Source organism: Cyanistes caeruleus, chromosome 18 (assembly GCF_971803275.1).
Source record: "Cyanistes caeruleus chromosome 18, bCyaCae1.hap1.1, whole genome shotgun sequence".
Taxonomy (NCBI): domain Eukaryota; kingdom Metazoa; phylum Chordata; class Aves; order Passeriformes; family Paridae; genus Cyanistes; species Cyanistes caeruleus.
Genome location: NC_141718.1, coordinates 5,146,908 through 5,166,630, shown reverse-complemented (window position 1 = coordinate 5,166,630; position 19,723 = coordinate 5,146,908). Strand labels below are relative to the sequence as shown.

Genomic DNA, 19,723 nt, shown 5'->3' with positions numbered 1-19,723 from the left:
TGACAACTTGCCCTAGAGAGCCATACAGCTGACCTTTTTCAGAGCAGAGGGATGGGGGCATCCCTGGGGAGCTGGCCAGCCCAGGCAGATGGGACAGCAGTGGCTGGGGATCCTTTCTGTGGTGGTTCTCTGCGCTCCAGGATGCAGTGCTGCAGATGCAGACCACCCTAGCAGAGAGTGCTGGGGTGGGCTGTGGGTTTTTTGCAACCACAAGTGGGTTCTGGAGATACTTGTGGATCCTTGAAAGGATCCACAGGGAGCTCAGATCTGGCTGTTTTGTGTGTGTGTGTGTCAAGATCCTGAATGTGGATTTAGGGCTGCATCTTTAATAGGAAGAGTCTCTTTGAGGAAGGCTTGATGGGTATCCAGCTTCCCGAGGCTGTCAGACCCTGCAGCACCAGGCCTGACTTCCAGCCCTCCCAATGGCTGTGCTTGGCCATGGGGAGTATTTGACTTGTCCAAAATTCTAATTAGTGCTAAGGCAAGAGCAGCTCTGTGCTGGTTCTGGGATGAACCCCTCCTTCTGCCCAGGCCCAGCCACTCATCCTCAGCAGGCAGGGCCAGCACCTGTGATGGTGGTGGTCAGCCAGGTCAGTCTGACCCTGTTCTCTGAGGCTTTGCTTTGTTCCTGCATCTCCAAGACAAAGGGAGGGAGCGGAGCTAAGCCCCGGCTGTTTGTGCTGTTTTTCTGCTTGCTGCAGGCCAGGCTGCCTGTACAAAGGGTTATAAATCAGCAGCACTGCAGAGTCTGAGCAAAGGCTTCCAAATGAGAGATTTCACTGTTCAGACATCAGGGGAACCTCTGCATTGCAAGAGCAAGGTAGAAATCATCAGTACACCTAGAGCCTTTTGTTGGCTTCTTTGGGAGAAAAGGATGGGCTGGCCAGGGCTCCTGGTCAGCTCCACTTGCCACAAGAGATCTATCCATCCTCCCCTGTGGATTTGCTCACTCTGTGTGTACACACCCACACACACATGCAGAGGCAGGAGATGTGAGAGATTTATGGTGCTTCCTTGGTTTTGTTCTCATAAAAAGCAGTCTGAGTGCTGAAGAAATAAATCTAGAGCTGCTTGGCTGGGAAACCCAAGATGCAGGAGTGCTTTGCTGATTGGAGTAATCAAGTCCCCATTCCCTGTAGTAAATGAGTGTAACAATCGCTGAACATGGGCTGTGGGGCTGGCAGGTGCTGCCTGCTGGCAACAAGCCACCCAGGGTGGATCAGAGCACAAGGTCCTGAGGGACCACTGGGATATCCCTGCAGAGATTTTCTTTTCTGATCTGATTTTAAGATCTGTGCTTCATAAGGCTGAACCCTGCAGTCAGATGCTGCGATGAAGCAGGGCAGATGGTTGTGAGGAGAGCACACAGCTCATCAGCCTGTGCTGATCCCCTGTTGCACAAATCCCCCAGACAAGTTTCCAGCAGGTCTGAGCAGCATACTCGTACTGTCACTGGAATCTTGGGTTGGAGAGTATGGGTATCAGATACCAGCCTTTTTTTTATGCATTCTAAGGTTATTCCTATATGCCCATAAGATGAAAGTTCCTTGTGGGTGGTAAGAGCATTTTTTTTCTTCAGAAAACTACAGGTTTTAGGCATGATATGAGCTGTGTCAGAAGGCTGATTGCAGCAGCTGAGGAGAGAAGGAGAGGGAAAAATGCAATTTCTGAGTCTTTGTGTTGGTATGTATCAGAAATGGTTGGGGTATGTCCCAGACCTCCCTTCCTTTCCTTTGAGGTCCACCTGCTAAAATGTTTTGGAAAGTTACCCTTTCCAGATAAAATGATTGTTTGTGGCCCCAAGCCAAGGATAACATTTCTGGGGAACACAGCTGCTGGGCTAGTGAGCCCAGAATGGGGCAACTTCATTTCCTCAGCAGGGCAGACACTTGTGGCTGCTGATGCCAGGAGATCACATGCAGAGCTCTGTGGGAATATCAGAAATGGGCACCAGGTGTTGCACAGCAGTGGCAGAAGTGCAGAATCTTGATGTCTCGTGCTTTGCCTGTTGTCACATTTCCTCTGATATCATACTAGGTCAGTTGGTGCACAACCCAAGTGCAAATCCTCCTGGGCTGTGGTCAGTTGTCAGTGGGTCTCATGCCTGCCTGCACACGGCTGCTACCCAAACGTGTGCAGGAACAACTGGGAACAGCGCCTCAGGCACTGGAGTGTGTAGAGAAGCTCCATAGCAGTGTCATATGCTGTCTGCAGCTGGTTCATCCTGCCATTAATGTCACTGTTCACTCAGGTGTGAAGCTGAATGGGAGACTGAAGTCCTCCCATGGAGCATCTTACACAGCAGAATCCCCTGGGTGACAGGGCCTGGCTCATGTCACTGTTGGAAGTCAGGGCAGCCACAGGGCAGCTCAGATTCCTGCAGCTAACCTCTCCCTTGCCTTTTGCCCACAGGAGCTGTCAGAGCATGACCAGCCTGTTCAGCAGTACCATGTCTCCTGTTAAGGATGGAACATCATCACTTCAGAGGAGGCAGACTTCTTTCACCAAACCCCCACTCCGTGCTCTCTATGACTTACTGATAGGACCCATGGAAGGAGTAAGCTTTTGGCAAAGACACTTATCAAAACCTTCTCAGTGTGGGAAAGCAAGAATAGACAGCTTGGGGCTGGTTTCTGAAGTGTGGTATTTTCACAGACCAGTCTGGATTGGAAGGGGTCTTAGCGACCATTTAGAGTTGAGAATCTAGAGACAAGGATCTAGTCCTGCATACTTGTTTTTTTTGTGGGCTGCCAGTGTTTACAGCTGGAGCAAATTTCAGTGCTTTGAAGTTACTCTTTCCTGGAGTGAAAACAAACTGGTTTTATGATACACTAGATGAATAAATGAATAAATTTCCAGTTACGTGGGACAAGGAGCAGTTGCCATATTTTGTGTCCAGCTGCATGTTCCCTATTGATTAATTGCTCTGCTTCACTTTTCCATCCAAAAGATGCCTTCTGGTGACTCTGGGCTGATGACAAATGTCAAGTGTCTGGAAGTGCAAGCCATGGACACAATCAGTCTGTAGATTGTTCTCTCTTCAGAGGAAATGGCTATTTAGAAATATCAGAAAGAATAGTCTCTGGCAAAGGATAAAGTGTTGACAATACTGACAAGGCATAGGTGGTTGGGGTAAGCCAAGGTTTCAGGCTGGAGCAGAAGAAGCTGCAGTTCCAGGGTGAGGCTGACCCCAACTGGGCTGAGGCCAGGATGATGACCCAGAGCAGACAGGTCAGTGCCCTCAGCGCTCACTTGTCCCAGTGGAACTGGCTGAGCACAGGTGAGCAGCACTCCAGCTGCATAGGACATGTGCTCATCTGTCACACAGAGTGTGGCCCTGATGTGGCTGTTTCCAAACCCAGCATGGGGTCAGACTAGAGCCTGATGCTTGGGAAGTGCAGGAAGGGACGGGGGTGGAGTGAAAGGGCCAAATTAATTCTCTCTCCTTTCGTTTCAGGGTTTGATGCATTCCAGTGGGCCTGTTGGCCGCCACCGTCAGCTGATCCTGGTTCTGGAGGGAGAACTGTACCTCATTCCTTTTGCTCTCCTGAAGGGCAGTTCCTCCAATGAGTACCTCTACGAGCGCTTCAGCCTCATTGCAGTGCCATCCATCCAGTCACTGAACCCCAGCTCCAAGGTCTGACACTGCTTATGAAACCCCTCTCACAGAACTTGTCCTGTGGGTGCAGGTCCTGTACATGCTCAGAAAGCAGCAGCTCTGTCCTGCTGTGCCAGACATGAGAACAGAAACCACAAACAGGCCACCCTGGGCCTGAGGAGCATGCTGAGCACCACAGCTCTGAAGTAGGTTCTGATGTAGTTCCTGCAGCACAAAATCACAGCCCTAGGCATGCCAGGAAGGACAAAGGGATTGGATCATTTAGATATCTTCTTCTAAAGAATTGCATGTGCTGGGTGTGGAACTACATGGCAGACTACAGAGATGTAGGTGTCTGTGATCTGTGCTGAGCTTCCTTGCCAAGCTGACTGTTCTGTCACACTGCTGGTGTGTTCATCTCCATTTTAGCATTCTGAGTGGGGAAGGCCACTAATGTCTGAGGACACCAAAGCTATGAGGGAGAGCAAATCCCACAGGTGAATCCTGCAGAAGTATCTTCACGCTGAGGTTTGGCAGCAGCATTTCTAATGCCCAGGTCTCTGGGAGAATGCACCAAGTCATATTTGCTCTTGCTGGGCAGCGTTTTGCAGCACATTTTGGTTTGCCCTGATAAGCACAGTCAGTGGAACAGCAAAAGGGTCTGAATCTTGTCAGCATTACTGCCCTTCCATTCAGTATCAGCTGCCTGCAGCACCTGCTGCTGGCAGTGCTGACGCTGATCTTGGAAATAACGAGTGTGAGGAACCTCTTGGGGAGTGATTGCAGGTAGTGTTCCACTAATGTGAGAACCTGGAATCTTCTTTATGTTTTCAGCTCTGCTGCAGCCCTCAAAAGGACCTGGGCTCACCCAAGATCTGGGGATAGAAGTCTTGACCAGAGTCAAGCAGAGGTGTTCCTTGGAATATTTAAACAGAAGAAACTAAAGAAATGCAGTCTTCCTGTAATTATGACAACCAGACTTATGTTTAGAACCAAAAGGACAGGATATTTTATTACCAGCACCATAAAACCCAGATTTTGAATCCCATTTTCTCTTTCTTTTTCTCTGTGTAGTCCCATGTGAGGAAGAATACTCCTGCTTACTCCAGTTCTACCTCAATGGCAGCTGTGATAGGAAATCCCAAGCTCCCTTCAGCAGTTATGGACAGGTGGCTGTGGGGACCTATGCCCTCTGCAGAAGAGGAAGCATATATGGTATCTGAGTTACTTGGCTGCCAGCCCTTAGTCGGCAGCTCATCAACAAAAGAGAGAGTCATGAGTGCCCTCACTCAGGCAGAATGTGTCCATTTTGCAACCCACGTCTCCTGGAAACTGGCTGCTTTGGTCCTGACACCCAACACTGACAGCAACCCAGCCAGCAGCAAGAGTTCTTTTGGGAACCCCTACACAATCCCAGAATCTCTTAGGATGCAGGATGACGCCAGTGATGTGGAAAGCATCTCGGACTGCCCCCCTCTCCAGGAGTTCCTGCTTACAGCAGCTGATGTGCTGGATCTGCGTCTTCCTGTCAAGCTAGTGGTTCTTGGCTCTTACCAAGAGTCCAACAGCAAAGTCACTTCTGATGGAGTCATTGGCTTGACAAGAGCATTCCTGGCTGCTGGGGCTCAATGTGTCCTTGTGTCACTCTGGCCCATTCCTGTGGCTGCTTCCAAAATGTTTGTGCACGCCTTCTACTCCTCTCTCTTAAATGGGATGAAAGCCAGCGCAGCCCTCGGGGAAGCAATGAAAACCGTGCAGAGCAGCAAGCAGTTCTCCCATCCAGCCAACTGGGCAGGTAGGAAGAGAGTTCTTCTGGACAAATCAGATGGGGTTTCTAGGGAGCTGCCAAACCATGAGCTAAACAAGGAGCAGTGCTGGCAGGTAATTGGGAGCAGTGTGTGCCCCGTGCTTTCCCAGAATCCAGCCCCTGTGCCTCAGACCCTGATTCAGCTGAGTGTGGCTGAATGTCAGTGTCTCAGAACTCATCAGCATTTCACTGGGCACAGCAGGTGGGTATGGATTGGGTATAATTAGAAGCAATTGTGAGGTGAAGTGTGTTTTGTGACTGGAAAGAAATAAAGTGCAGTACAACAATTCATTCTCTATGTTTCAAATCTCCAGGCTCACACTTCCTGTGTCCATGGGATGGAGTCAGCTGGAGCACACATTTAGACTTTTTAATGGAAAATTTAGTGACACTTCAACAGGAGGCAGGGGAAGTGCTGCTAGAAGCAGCAGCAGCAAGTAGCTGTGATTTCTGTGACATAAACATTGTAGGGCTTATTCCTTTAGTCCTTTTAGGAGACAGGTTTCCCTTGCTTCTGTTGAGAATGTCTCAGCAGTGTCAGCTCCTTGTGCAGTGATCTGTATGTTGAGATTTGGAATGAAAAAGTCTTGGAGCTCAGCAGTGCTGTGACAGGAATATGTACAGATAACCTAATTTTTCTTCCTGGCATGAGGCCTGGTTTTTGAAAGCTGCAGGCATTCCCCAAATTGATTTTTGCACAGGCAGCAGAACTATGTTATTTAGCTCAGGAAACTGTGGTGAATATGGCTCTGGTGTGAACTGCAGATGGCTGGAGGAGCGGGAACTTGTTAAAATGAGTCAGGCTGACAGTGATTTCAGGCATGTTGAGTCCAGCGTTAGGATGTGGTTCAGGTGGTACCAGCTCTGAGCTGAGTTCAGGTTACTGGCCACAGTTCAGATTTTACTTCACAGGGATTTTATTTTCCTTCCAAGATTTTTTTTTTGTCTTGAAGGAAAAGAGCATTAAAAAGCCCCAAAAGTGACCACTTCCTAGGCAGAAAAGAAGAAATGTGGACATGGTGCTTGGCATTGCCAGCAAGCAGAGGCTTTCAGCTGCTCAGGCTGTCTGAGTACTGCCCCTTCCATGGCACTGTGCAAGTTCATCACACACAGTCCCTGACTTCACTGCTGACCCTTGGCACTGGGTTTTGGACAGAGCACCAGAGCCAGGAGCAGCTGCATCCTCACTGCATGAATGAGAGAGGAAATGTAGAGCTCTTTGTGCTGACATCGGGGGAGTCTGGCATTGAATGGTGCTTGAACCAGGACAGGTTTCTGACCAGGACAGTGAAAACTTCTCATGTTCACAGTTCTGTTCTATGACCACTGTTGGCTTGTGTTGATTTCTGTGGCTGCCAAGGAGACCTGCAGTGTGCCTGGACAAGTTTAGCTGCAATCCAGTGGTTTTCTGATTGCTTGAACAGGAAGACACTATTGATTTAATAGCAGGGGACAGTAAGAAGTATCTAGAAACTTTCTGGAAGTTCAGTCTGCATGACTGGGCAGGGTGTGGGTAGCAGCTCTGGGAAAAGAATGTCCCTGTGCAGGGTACAGTGGACCATGATTCACTGGTCTGAGGGAAGAGGACATCTGAGTCTGGTTTGAACATTTTCCATAACAACAGATTGATTGTCTCTCACTCTGAATCCTGCAGGCTTCATGCTTATTGGGAGTGATATGAAGCTGAACAGCCCTTCTTCACTGGTAGGACAGGCCCTGACTGAGATCCTGCAGCACCCTGAAAGGGCCCGGGATGCTCTGCGTGTCCTCCTTCATCTGGTAAGGGAAAGGAAGAGGTATTACAGCCATGAGTGGCACCACAGCCCACCTTGTCCTGAGACACCCTCTCCTGAGGGCATGAGTGGAACAGCAGCCACTCCCTGGTGTGCAGCCACTCCCACTTGAATATAGATATACACACCTTCATCCCTCCTCCCCTGCCATGACGTATCCTCTTGCAAAACTCCGGGTCAGTGTGAAAGACTTGGACACTTAAGGAAGTGTTCAGTGCAAAAAGAGGCAAAGTAAGCAAAATCTTAGATTGTATTGTGACAGAATCTTCCTCAGACCCATCTGGTTTGCATTAGCTGTTGAATTGGGTTTCTGCTTAAGGGGTAAGCATTGGGATTAATTGTTTATACAGGGAAATAGCTACGAACATGGCAGTCATGGAAACACAGAGCCCAGTCACTGCTGTCTCTGCATATTTGGAAGATAAGAGGCCCTTCTGTCCCCATCTGTGCCACCAGTCTGTCCTAGGGAACAGTAGGACTGGAGCCAACTGCCAGGTGGCTGGAATGATCACTCATGACTTCTAATACTTTTCCTCCCAATGCATCATCTGTGGTCTCACAGGAGTGTGAAGTATCCATAGAATGATAGAAACCTGTGAGTGTTGCTGGTCTTCCCAGTTGCTGGGGGTTGTGGACACTCATCTCTCTTTCCTGTCAGCCATGTGGCTGCAGGCTCTTTGTCTGGTAATCTGGAACCCCAAGGTGAGTAATCTTTTGGGGACAAATGCAGCTGCCAGGCTTAAAAGAAGCTGTCCCAGACAAACTGCTACTTCATTTCCTATGGCATTATTGTTCCCAGTGTCCCAGAGAATATTGACACTCATCACTGTGATGTTACAGCTGTGAATGTTGAGTTACTGGAGCTTCTCTTTTCAATGTCCTCTTGTGTGAGACAGGCCTGGATCAATCTTGGATTTGCTGTCTCCCAGCTTGCTGTTCCAGTCTCTTCTCTGTGTAAAAAGAGGCAGTCAGTAACAGCATCTTGTACAATAATCTGTGTCATTTCCCCACAGGTGGAGAAATCATTGCAGCGAATCCAGAACGGGCAGCACAACTCCATGTACACCTCCCAGCAGAGTGTGGAGAATAAAGTTGGTGGCATTCCAGGCTGGCAAGCACTCCTCACAGCAGTGGGATTTCGGTTGGACCCGCCAGCCAGCGGCCTCCCTGCAGCAGTGTTCTTCCCAACCTCGGACCCTGGGGACCGGCTGCAGCAGTGCAGCACCACCATCCAGTCCCTCCTAGGTGAGAGGAGGCAGCTGTGGGCCAGACCAGGCAGACATCAGCCTTTCACGCCTTTCTGTGATGTCAGCATGTGAAGCAGGGATGTTTTACATCAATGAAATCAATGTATTCGACTGGGAAGAAGTTCTAAAAGTAAATGTTAACTGAAAATTTTGTCACAGATGAGAATCATTTGCTGCTGGGTCGAGTAAGTGTGATGTGACTGTTCCTCCCTCCCAGCTCTCAGTCAGGAAACCTGTCATCAGATGCAAAGTGGGAAGACCTTTTGCTTTCTGGAAATTGCTGCTGCTTCCAGAGCTGTCCAGTGATGTGGGGGAGAGGTTTTAGGAATTAGCCGAGTGTGTATTCTGTTCAGGTTTGTTGCATTTTTTGCAGTCAAGAAACAGATACAGATGTTTCTGCTGATGTTTTTCAGGTTTGCCTAACCCTGCACTTCAGGCACTTTGTAAACTTATCACAGCTTCAGAAACAGGAGAGCAGCTTATCAACAGGGTGAGTTGGGAGGTATTCCTCCAGTACCAGGTTCCAAATGACTCTTCCCAGGTCAGTAAATTCAGAAATACACAGAACGGTTGATGCCTGGTTTATCAACACAGAGCTTGCTAGGAGACTTGAGGGTTGAAATTCTAAACTTGCCTGTTTGTATGAATGAAAGTGAGTGTCCAGAAGGAAAATATGCAGGTGGGTTGCTGGGTTGCATGGCCCTGGGGCTCCCTGGCCAAGTGAAAGCATGAACCCTACAGCAGTGTGGGGGTGTTGAGTAACAGACCCCCAACTGCTGTTGGGCCACCCTGCCTAGGCCCATGTTGACTGCTCATTGCCCACCATATCTAGTGGAGTCCCGAGGTATGGTTGACTTTGGACAATGCAAAGTCTGTCAGAAAACTCACTGAGCCTGTGCTGCTCCTGTGTGTGCTCACAGCTCTGTGGAAAGGATTTCTGGTCTTTAGGAGAAGGGCAGTACTTCCTGTGGTGATGGGATTTCTCCCTGCTCCCTCAACCTCCTTCACACTCTTCCCTCTCCCGTCTCTGGAGCATGCCTAGCCTAACCTGACCTTTCTCTGCGCCACCAGCCTGGCTGCTTTCCATTCCATGGTTCTTATTGTCCTGAGTGCTCCTGTAATGAGATTTCTCTTCAGCATTTGCCTGCTTTAGTACGTGGACACACTCACACAGGGAATGGGCCTATATCTCACTGTCTTTCCCCTTTCCCCCTGCAGAAGCATTCCAGGCAATACTGTGGTGGGGAGCTGGGATTGGTTCTGTGTGGTTGGGCTGCCCTTCATTGGGTCACATGGAGTCTGCAGAAAAAGCCAGAGAAGAGCCTCAGCTTCTCTGTTACCTGCTGAGCGGCTCTGGCAGCCCACTAGGATGAGTCTGCTCCAAGGAAAGGATTCCTGCTGGGATCTTGTTAGGATCTGCAGCAGAGTTTGTGGTGCTTCCAATGCCCTTGGTGACCAGTGTCCTTGGCAGTGTTTTGCCTCTTGCCTTGGCTCTCATCAGTGCCTAAGATGTGTGTGGTTAACCTCAGGGTTATCTCCCTCATGGCTACCCAAGGGAGGCCAAGTCTTCAGGGTGTGAGGAGGACAGGACAGCGTTCCCATGGCTCAGAATGCCTTAGAGTGCTAATGAGGTGGCTTCATGATTGCTGCCCTGCCTCAGATAATTAAATTACCCAAGGAAAAACATTCAGCTGGCTATGCACAAGTAACAAAAGACACACTCACCCTTTCCTTGCTGCCCCACAGAGTAAATACTGGCAGGGATATTGCAATTTTCTTCCATAGCCCAGACCCCTGGCAGAATTTCCTTTTGCACCAGTCTATCCTGTTACATGTTGGTTTTCAACAGCTCTCCTCTACATTGTGGTTATTGCTTTTTTCCTCTCCTGCCTCTTGGCAGTTCATGGTGTGAGCAGCTGGGGCTCTGCCTGTCCCAGAGGAAAGCAGACTTTGTTCCAGACAGAAGCAGCATGTCAGATATTTCAGTCAGTGGGTGCTGCTCCTTGGTTTTCCTGAGTGGGTGACCGGCATCACAGGGGAACAGATGCTCTTGGTATGAGTTGAAGCAGCAAGGTGGGAGCCTGAATGACTGCACTGGATAGGAAACGCTTATTTTGAGTGCAGAAGAGAAGGCAGGAGCCACAAAAGTGAGAACTTTAGATTACTGAGTGTGCAAGGAAAACTTAGGGATTTCTGACTGCATTGATGCCAGTACTGTGTCCCAGAGGAAACAAGAGAAGGACTGTTTTGTGTTCAGCCTCCTGCCAGTGTGGGTTGGCCTGAGTGTCTGCCTGCTAAGTGTCTCAGCTGTCATGAGCTGGGCACTCCCAGATTCCAGCTGCCTGTTCCCATGCTGTTGGATTCACAGCTCAGGCCATTTGCATTGCTCCCTTCTTTCTCTGGACAGAGCATCTTGCAGTCAGGGTGCTGGCTCACACATGGATGTGTCCCTGCAAGGTTCCTCAGCACAGGCACTTTGTAGCACAGAGTAACCCATGTTCTTTTCTCCTCTTTTCCTTTCTTGTTACCTGCTGCCCGAAGGCTGTTAAAAATGTGGTGGGAATGGTGAGTATGATGTGCACGGGGATGACACTGCGGTGCAGGGTGAAATGCTGGGGTCGCTGCAGACCCATGCCCTGTGCTGCAACGTGTCTGCACCCACTCTCAGGCCTGGGATTTGCTCCACAGAGCTACTGTGGAAAAAGGCCTGTGTAAGCTTTTGTGGGTTGTGAGAGATGGGTGGTCCTGAGGTTAGCTGGTCCCTGATTAATGGCTTTCCATCCTTGCTGCCCTGGCTGTGTTGGTGAATTAAACGGGATCCTGGCATCTTAATTTGTGTCAGATCTTCATAAACACATTTTCTCTCTAGCTTGCTACTCCTGTCCCTTAGGCACAGTTGAGAAACTTCTTTCCTGGAGGCCGTGGAGATATTAGGAAAGTCTTCCATGGTTTCATATGTCTTGTTCTGCCCAGTTAATGAGTTTCTTAGGTTTTGCATAAGGAGTATGGCTCAGTCATGGAATGGGCTTTATTTCTGTGAGCAGCCCCAGAGTATCTCTTTCCTTTTCTTTCCCTTCACAGATGTTCCTGCTGTGCTTCCTTCTTGCTCAGTTTCCACTGGCCACCCCCCAGCCCTCACCCCTGGTCTGTCCCTGCCTTTGCTGCTGTTCCAGTCTGTCTGATGTTGCTGTCCCTGAACTGTCCTTCTTCCCAGACCTTCCCATCTCACTGCTCTGTTCAGGAGCAGCAGCTGAACTGGGTGTCCAGGGAAAGGGTGTCCAGGGAAAGGGCATTGCCTTATCTGTGGCTGTAAGAGAAGCAGTGATGTGACTTGCAAGGAATGGCTAATGTCTGTATTGCTGTCTTCAGCTGCATCAAGTCCTGGTTCAACTTCAGGCGGGAGAGAAGGAGCAAGATTTCCCCTCTGCACCAATCCAGGTCTCCATCAGTGTCCAGCTCTGGAGGCTGCCTGGTTGTCATGAGTTTCTGGCAGCTCTAGGTAGGAAAACATTTATTTTTGTTGTCTCTCTAAACCCATTGCTGGTGTTTCATGTGGGGGCTTGAAGCACTGATAAGACTCACAGCTTCCCATTTGTCTGCCTCCTGCAGCCCAGCCTGCATTTGCCAAATTCCGAGGTCTCTGCTCTTCAGCTCCATTTCTGTGAGAAGACCTGGAATTAATAATAAATGTTTTGGCATGTAGGACACTGTCCCCTGAGATGTGTTTGGTATATAATTTCCTAACAACTCCAAATAATTTGCCACTACAGAAGTGTTGTCAGGAGTGATTTGTTAATGAGTGTGTGTGTTCCCAGTACAGCACCACAAAGCTCCCAACACCTGGAGAAGGTGTGCTAAACAATAATAAATAACAACAATAAACTGCACGTGAGAGGTGAAGTCTTCCTTCCGAGGGTGCTGCAGGCTGTCATACCTCTCTGTTCTGTCTGTTATAAATGAGATTACTCTTATTTGAGACAGGGTCTTTCTGTGAGCTGTGATTTTCTGTTCCATGTCCCACTACAGGTTTTGACCTTTGTGAAGTTGGCCAAGAGGAGGTCATTCTGAAAACTGGGAAACAAGCTACCAGGAGGACTATGCACTTTGCTCTACAATCCTTGCTGGCACTTTTTGGTAAAGCTGCTCAGTGTGTTTTTCCTCTTGTGTCATCAGATGATTTGATCAGAATGGCTTCTGCTGAAATCTCACACTCACATCTTTGCAGAGGTTACACGTGTCACACAGACCAAATGGGATACAGAGACTGGAGTAAATGTTATTTTTATATGGGAAAGACTTGTCTGAGAAAAATAGAAAGATAGATAGAGTCCAGTGACTGGAGGACATATTACTCATTCTTTGTTTTGAGATATAAAATGCTAATGAACTTAGCTAATGCTAATGAAAACTTCCATCTAGGATACCCGGACAAAGGTTCTTGCCTGGGCTGTGCACTTCTTTTTCCTTGTCTAAGTAGCAGTTGATTGTTCTGAGGCAACACAGAGCCTGAGGGCATGTTTTGTAGCATTTTCTCAGTTCTGATAGAAGGTTACCTGGTTTTATTTGATTTTATGGTGTATCTAGGGGTGTGTTTGCACATACTCTTGTCTTTTCTTTTTTAGATTCTACAGAGCTGCCCAAGCGTCTTAGCCTGGACAGTTCCTCATCACTGGAGTCACTGGCTTCTGCTCAATCTGTTTCCAACCCTGTAGCTCAGTATCAAAACCCTCCATTCTCTCCTACCTGTCCAGACAGCATTGCCTCAGATGCCATTTCTGTGTACAGCCTGAGCTCCATTGCTTCTTCCATGAGCTTTGTTTCCAAGCCAGAGAACATGCTGGATGGGGCAGGACACAGAGGACGGCAGGATTATGAAAGGCCCAAAAATATCTATCCACATAGGTCTGCAGCTCAGAGCCAGCTGTCACCACAAGCCACAGCAGCCAGCAAAGATGAGGAAGAGTATGAAGGTTTCTCTATAATCAGCAATGAGCCTTTGGCCAGTTACCAAGAAAACATAAGACCAAAATTTTCCCCTGACCACAAACAGCCCAAAACTAGTCAGAACGGAGGCATTAAAGTGTCTATCAACTCCAAAGGGAGCATAAGTACTCCAAATTCTCCTGTTAAGATGACTCTCATCCCCAGCCCAAATTCACCTTTCCAAAAAGTTGGGAAACTTGCAAGTTCTGATACTGGGGAATCTGACCAGTCTAGCACTGAGACTGACAGCACTGTCAAATCCCAGGAGGACAGTAATCCAAAGCTTGATCCACAAGAGTTGGCCCAAAAAATTCTGGAGGAAACTCAGAGTCACCTCATTGCTGTCGAACGTCTTCAGAGAAGCAGCAGCCAGATCAGCAAGAGCAGCAGTTCAGAGGAGGGGGCTCCCAGCCCGGCCGGCGTGTCCGCGTTCCGCTCCTCCGAGACCAGCGCCTTCAGCCGCCCGCTCAGCTCCAGCCAGAGGAACCAGTCTTCACCTCTTGCCATTAAACCAAAGCCTCCAACGAGGAGTTCATCCCTTCAGAAGGTGAGCTCTGGCTATAACAGCCCCACAACATCAGAGATGTCAAACAGAGAAGGCACAGGCCAGTACAGTGGGCAGCCGTCTCCAGGTTGTGATTCACATGGGTCCCTAACTGAGCAGCCTCCCTTTAAACTCAAGTACCCCAGCTCTCCTTATAGCGCTCACATTTCTAAATCACCCAGAAACATCTCTCCGAGCTCAGGGCATCAGTCTCCTGCTGGCAGCACTCCATCTCCTGCTCTTTCTTATTCCTCAGCTGGTTCTGCTCGCTCAAGCCCAGCTGATGCCCCAGACATAGACAAATTAAAATTGGCTGCCATCGATGAAAAAGTGCAAGCGATTCACAACTTAAAGATGTTCTGGCAAAGCACTCCCCACCACTCCACTGGCCCAATAAAGATTCTCCGAGGAGCTCCTGGAACAATGACTTCTAAGAAAGATGTCCTCAGCTTGCTCAATTTATCACCACGACACAGCAAAGAAGAAAGTGCAGAGAAGCTGGAACTGAAGGACCTGTCTATTGGGCAACACCTTGCTGCTTCGCCACAGAAGATCCCTCCAAATGGACACAGACACCCTGAAACCACAAATGCCATGACATCAGCTCATTCCTCACCTGGCAACACTCTGGGAGCTGTGCGTCCCCTGAGGCTACCAGCTGGGAATGGGTATAAATTTTTGTCACCAGGAAGATTTTTCCCTTCCTCCAAATGTTGAAATGTCCCAAGTACCAGCTGATGACTTACAGTCTTGTTGAAGTATTTGCTTCTGCCCACTTGCCTTTACCAAAACAGAACCAGTAGCTAAGCAGCCGTGGTCATGCCCTCATCTGGCAGTGCCCAGGGATGGGACAGGCTGGCCTGCTGTCACTGTGGGGGCACACGGCCTCACACACATGGGTTTTTGTTTCCCTTATCAGGACCTTGGCCAGACTCACCTGATAACAGGTTTTTTGTAGTATTCAGTATTCACAGCAGCAGGTGCAAAGCATCTGGTTGTCTGTTCATTAAATACTGGCTTTTCAGCCACCTCCTCATATTTCTTAACCAGAAGTTTTACAGCTGGCTTTTTGTACAGAAATTACACATATCAGGGGTTGGAGAGGAAAGGGAGAGGCGGCAGAACATTCCTGTGTACCACAAAGAACAAAGGTACAAGGGTCTGCCTGGAGAAAGATGAGCCATTTACTCAACTGCTTTCAAAGGCTGACAGAGAAGACCACATGCCTCTAGATACTTCTGCCAGGTTGGCCAAACCAGAAACTGCTGTCAGTAAAACTCCACAGCAGCAGGATCTGACAGTTCTGTTGCATCATTTAGAGACTGGAGAAACAAAGACAAGAGGAGAGAGGTGCCCCGTTCTAAAATCTGCATCTCAGGTAACTTTTTTTGGAGGGAAAGCCCTCAGATGAGACTTTGCTGGTTGGTCTGCTCAAAGGAAATGTTTGGGGCCTAACAAACCAGGTGAGCCTGTGTGTGTTAGAGAGACAAGTTCTGGTTTTTTTGAGTGCTCTGGTCTCTCTGGCACACCACATTGTGAACTTCTTATCCTGGCAAGTTTTGGGCAGTACCTACACCTCTGTCTGCTCAGTGAGCACAGGAAAAGATTACAGATGCCACAGCTCAGAACATTATTTTGTAGTTCCACAGCAGGCAAGAATGTGACATCAGTGTGTGTGATTCAGACATCACCTGACCATCCCTCTTTGATCCTGCTAAATCATTGCCAGGGCTCAGCACAGGTCTGTGAACCTTTTCCATGCTGTGGAGGCAGGTTTCCTTTGGAGCAAGTGTGGAAACAAGTTTCATTTGGAGCAGGTGTGCCAGTGTAAGCAGCTGTTGGTGCAGCTGGAGCCAGGAGAGGCAGCAAGCGGAGGGACTGGATGCAGAACCTGAGTGCCCTCTGACACGTGGAGGAAAGGGGACCAAGAGCTCCCCCAGGGCAATATGTACAGTCAGCATCCCTAGGCTAGGTGGGGTTTAGGAGTTAGGGGCAGGCTGGAGATGGTTTCTAAGTGGCTGTGGAATGCAGTGATGTGATCAGGATCCCAGTGATCATTTACATGCACTGAAGCTGTGGGCATGTGGCAGCATCGAGCCCGCCATGTGAGCTCAGATCCACGCAAGGTATTCACAGGCTGTGAAGTCAGAGCACTGTATCACCAAGGTTCTTGGTGTCTATTCTGCACTCCCAGAACTGGCTGAGTGACTGAAGGCTAATCACTTCACCTCTCCGTGCCTCGTCTTCCCTTTCTATCTAAATGGGGATAGTAATACTTACCTACCTACCTCACAGAGGTGTTGTGAGGCTGAATTCATTAGGCCCTGAGTTTTAGCTGGATCTTAAGTCAACTTCCAGTCTTGCAGCTGACTGGAGAGTGCAGGCAGCTCTGTGGACGTACCAGAGGTACGTTGCTAATGCAGAGAATTGTACTTAGCATGGCTGGATGCTCTTGTTGTAAACATGGATCTGATAATTTGTGATTTTCTTAGGGATCTTGGAGGAAAAGCGTGATAGCAGGGCAGAGAATGCAGTTCTGATACAGAAACATGAAAATGCTTAGGCTCAGCTTACAGGGCGTAATCAGATGCATGCTGTGAGAATATTCTGGAGTCTGCTGGTTTCATCCTTTTTATCATCACAAGAAATCAACACAAGTACTAAAGGCAAAGGATACTGGGCTGGGTTGTTAGAGCCAGCTAACAAAGGAGGGGGGAATCACCAAAGTTTTCAGTGCAGAAAGAGTAGTTACCTACTCGTACACAATGTAGCAGAACAGATGAGTCAATCTGTTCAACTCATTATGATGCAAGTTATATGTCTGTACACGACATCTTCCTGTGATGGTTTGGTGCTAAACATCATCTTCTTGTCATTTGGCAGAAAAACTTAGAATAGTGGGCCAAGATGAGTCAGCACAGCATCTGCCCCTTGTGGAGACAGTGATGCTGTTGATCATGCCACTTGCTATGGTCACAGGACTGCTGAGAGACTTCATGTGACCTGCTCTGTTTCTAACCAGCATAAACTTTTTGAAACGACATCCCAGGAACACCCAGGATGGAAGTGGGCAGCTTTTTGTTTATAGCAACAGCAAATACTCCCTATAGTGCTGCATAACACGCCAGAAATAAGCCTCTTCGTTGTAGTTTACTTCCGTAACTAAAGGATCTTTTAACTTGTAGAAATTCTATGCTGCCATTTTGTTACAACCCATTTCTGTGCTCCAGCAGGTTTCATGCTGGCTTAAAGCTTTCAGACAGAGCTAAATTGGGGTGGGGGGTGTGGGGCAGTGGTTCTTCTGTTGTTGTTTTTAAGGAGGGGGGAGCATTAGAAACAGGGAAGGGTTTGGATGTAGAGAAAGTTCAGTATTTGGGGAATTTGATGTTGTATAAATATGGAAGGTGAGTGTCACTAGAACAAGTCTTTTGGGAAATAGGTCTCCGTTGACTTGGCGCAGGTCACTTCCATTGGCTTGCCAGGAGCCATGAAGTGCATGCTTACTCGTGGCTGGGAGACACTGCACACCTTGTCCCTCACTCCTCCACCTCCTGAATGAGAAACCACCCCTTTGTGAGGAAATAAAGAGTTTTAACAGGTTTGCCCAATACGTGGAGAAATTCAGGAAATGAAAATCACATGTTCTCCATTTGCTATTAGAATTCCTTCTTGTGGGTTTAATGCATTTGTCGTTGTTGTATTTGTGCATGGTACAAGTGACAACACTGCGTAATACAGTGAGCAATAACAATTAGGTATTAACCACTTTCACGTTAAACCTGCCACATGCAACTATTCCCCAAGGCCATAGAATGTTTTGGTTTTGCCCTGTACGTTTTACTGCGTGAGATTTCAGATTTTTTTTTATTGACTGTCTTTAGCTCCAACTAAATGGGAACAGTAAACAACCCCTGTGATAAAAATCTAGTTTAATTTGATTTTGTTGGTTAGCCTGTACCTCTGGCCTGATACTGGTTTTCCTTCTGTTTAACCATACCTTACTGAAACAAGGAAAAAGCATTGAGGGGGTGCTACACCTATGCATATCACTCTAGGCCATATTTTCTTTCATTAGGGCAAGCTCATTCTGTGAACATCTCTTCCAAGTTGCAGAACAGATCCAGGGGCACAGAGGTGTCTGTGAATCTGTTAGGAAGCACTGGTAGTTTCAGCTGGATGGTGATAATGGGTTTGAGCAGTTTCTGGTTCATTGCATTGCCATGCTGCCCAGCAGGGCTGCACGTGTGTGTGTGGTCACTCGTCCCCTCAGCTGCAGAAGAGCGCTGGGGACGGTGACCCAGAGAGGATGGTCAGCAGAGGCTTCCCAGCAGCAGCCCTTCAGCACTCGCTCTCCCTGTGTGCAGTGTTAGCCATGTTTGGCCTCTGTGGACTTTCTTTGTAAATTAAAACTCTGTTTCCAGACAGCATTAAACTTTTTATATTATGAAATTTACCATGTAAAAAGATTTTCATATTTTTATTGAAATTGCTAAGGCATTTGGCCTTTTCTTCTTTGTGATTTCAGTGTCTATTAAAGCATGAGTTCTCTCAGTGCCTCAGTCTCTTGATCTGGAAGGATGTTGGGGAAGGGTGGTTGTTGTCTGTGCCAGGTCTGGGGTCAGCAGATGTGGCTACTTGTGACACTGTCGTGTGTGGCAGGATGCTGCTGTAAACAGAGGCTTGGGGACTGAGCAAACACCAGACAAATGTTGTCCATATGGGGAAGGAGCAGCAGCAGGAACTGCACGCTGCCAGCATTTTGAAAAACCAAATAAAGGAAAATCCCGAATGCTTTGGGAAACAGAGATTTACAATCCCCTCCAACTGTGCCCCAGCACAGCCCTGACCACTTCTGTGCCTCATGGCCTGAGTCATCACCCAAGGGCTTCCATGGAAGTGTGTCCATAGGAAGAGCCTGCTGAGGCTTTTCCTTACAGCCATTTATGTGGGGAAGGAGTGTCTGGCAACACTGAATTTTATCTGGATTGCTGTTGTGTAAATGCCTCATTGGTTCTGGCTCCTGGGAGAGGAAATGTGGGGGATGATGGCTTCTCCAGGGAAAGGGGAGCTAGGGAGGCTGCAGAGAGGGTCCTGTGTCACCTCTGGGAAAAAGGCACCTCTGCAACACCAGTGTGGAGCCTGTGGTTGGTTTCTTTCTTTCCAGTTTACCTGGTTTTACATTTGTGTGTGCATTTCAAGCAGAGGGAAAGCAAAAGTCTGCGTGGCTGTGGAAAACATCTGGTAAAAAAAAAGAAAGCTAATGCTTAGCAACTAGAAAGCAAATCAATATATTTAGAATACATTGTTTTAAGTAAATCCTGTAGTTTTCCTTGAATTACAATTTTTGAGAACCTCAAAGCATGGAAGTATGTTTCCTGGCTGCTTTGTTCTTAGGGCAACGTTTTGCCACAGGATAACTTCATTATGTAAACCAGGATAAAGCCAAATTCAACACACAGAACATGCCTTGGGTGGTCCCACCCCTCTGCCCCCAGCCAGGAGCCTCGGTAGAACTTCTCCCTGTCACACTGTCCTGCACTGGCCGGCATCACTGCAATTCCTCTCCTCCAGGAGCAGTTTTTCAGGTTCCTCACAGCCTGGAAGGGCTCCACTTGGGGTTGATTTCAGCTTTCTTTCAATGTCTCTGAACTTTTAGACCTGCAGACTCCTTTAATTTTGTAGTTTATAATGCCAGCTGAAGGTCGAAGTCTCAGCCTGGCTGAACCTTGTAAGGTTATCAGGTCATTATTA

At 48.2% G+C, this 19,723-nt stretch overlaps 1 protein-coding gene across 5 annotated transcripts in view; it reads left to right on the top strand.

Annotated features, from left to right (window-relative positions):
- TTC28 (tetratricopeptide repeat domain 28) overlaps positions 1-18,524 on the top strand; it is a 104,728-nt gene extending 86,204 nt beyond the window's left edge. For 3 of the 5 annotated variants that reach the window (XM_086855977.1, XM_086855976.1, XM_086855978.1), the window contains 10 exons: positions 2,413-2,557; positions 3,458-3,637; positions 4,673-5,393; positions 7,060-7,184; positions 8,212-8,443; positions 8,859-8,935; positions 10,987-11,010; positions 11,815-11,944; positions 12,472-12,579; positions 13,068-18,524. In XM_086855977.1, the coding sequence (XP_086712103.1) occupies positions 2,413-2,557; positions 3,458-3,637; positions 4,673-5,393; positions 7,060-7,184; positions 8,212-8,443; positions 8,859-8,935; positions 10,987-11,010; positions 11,815-11,944; positions 12,472-12,579; positions 13,068-14,689 (3,364 nt within the window). In that variant the 3' untranslated portion in view covers positions 14,690-18,524. The remainder of the gene's footprint in view (positions 1-2,412; positions 2,558-3,457; positions 3,638-4,672; positions 5,394-7,059; positions 7,185-8,211; positions 8,444-8,858; positions 8,936-10,986; positions 11,011-11,814; positions 11,945-12,471; positions 12,580-13,067) is intronic. The other 2 variants (XM_086855975.1, XM_086855979.1) reach the window with 1 other exon arrangement.
- Positions 18,525-19,723: the final 1,199 nt, after the last annotated feature.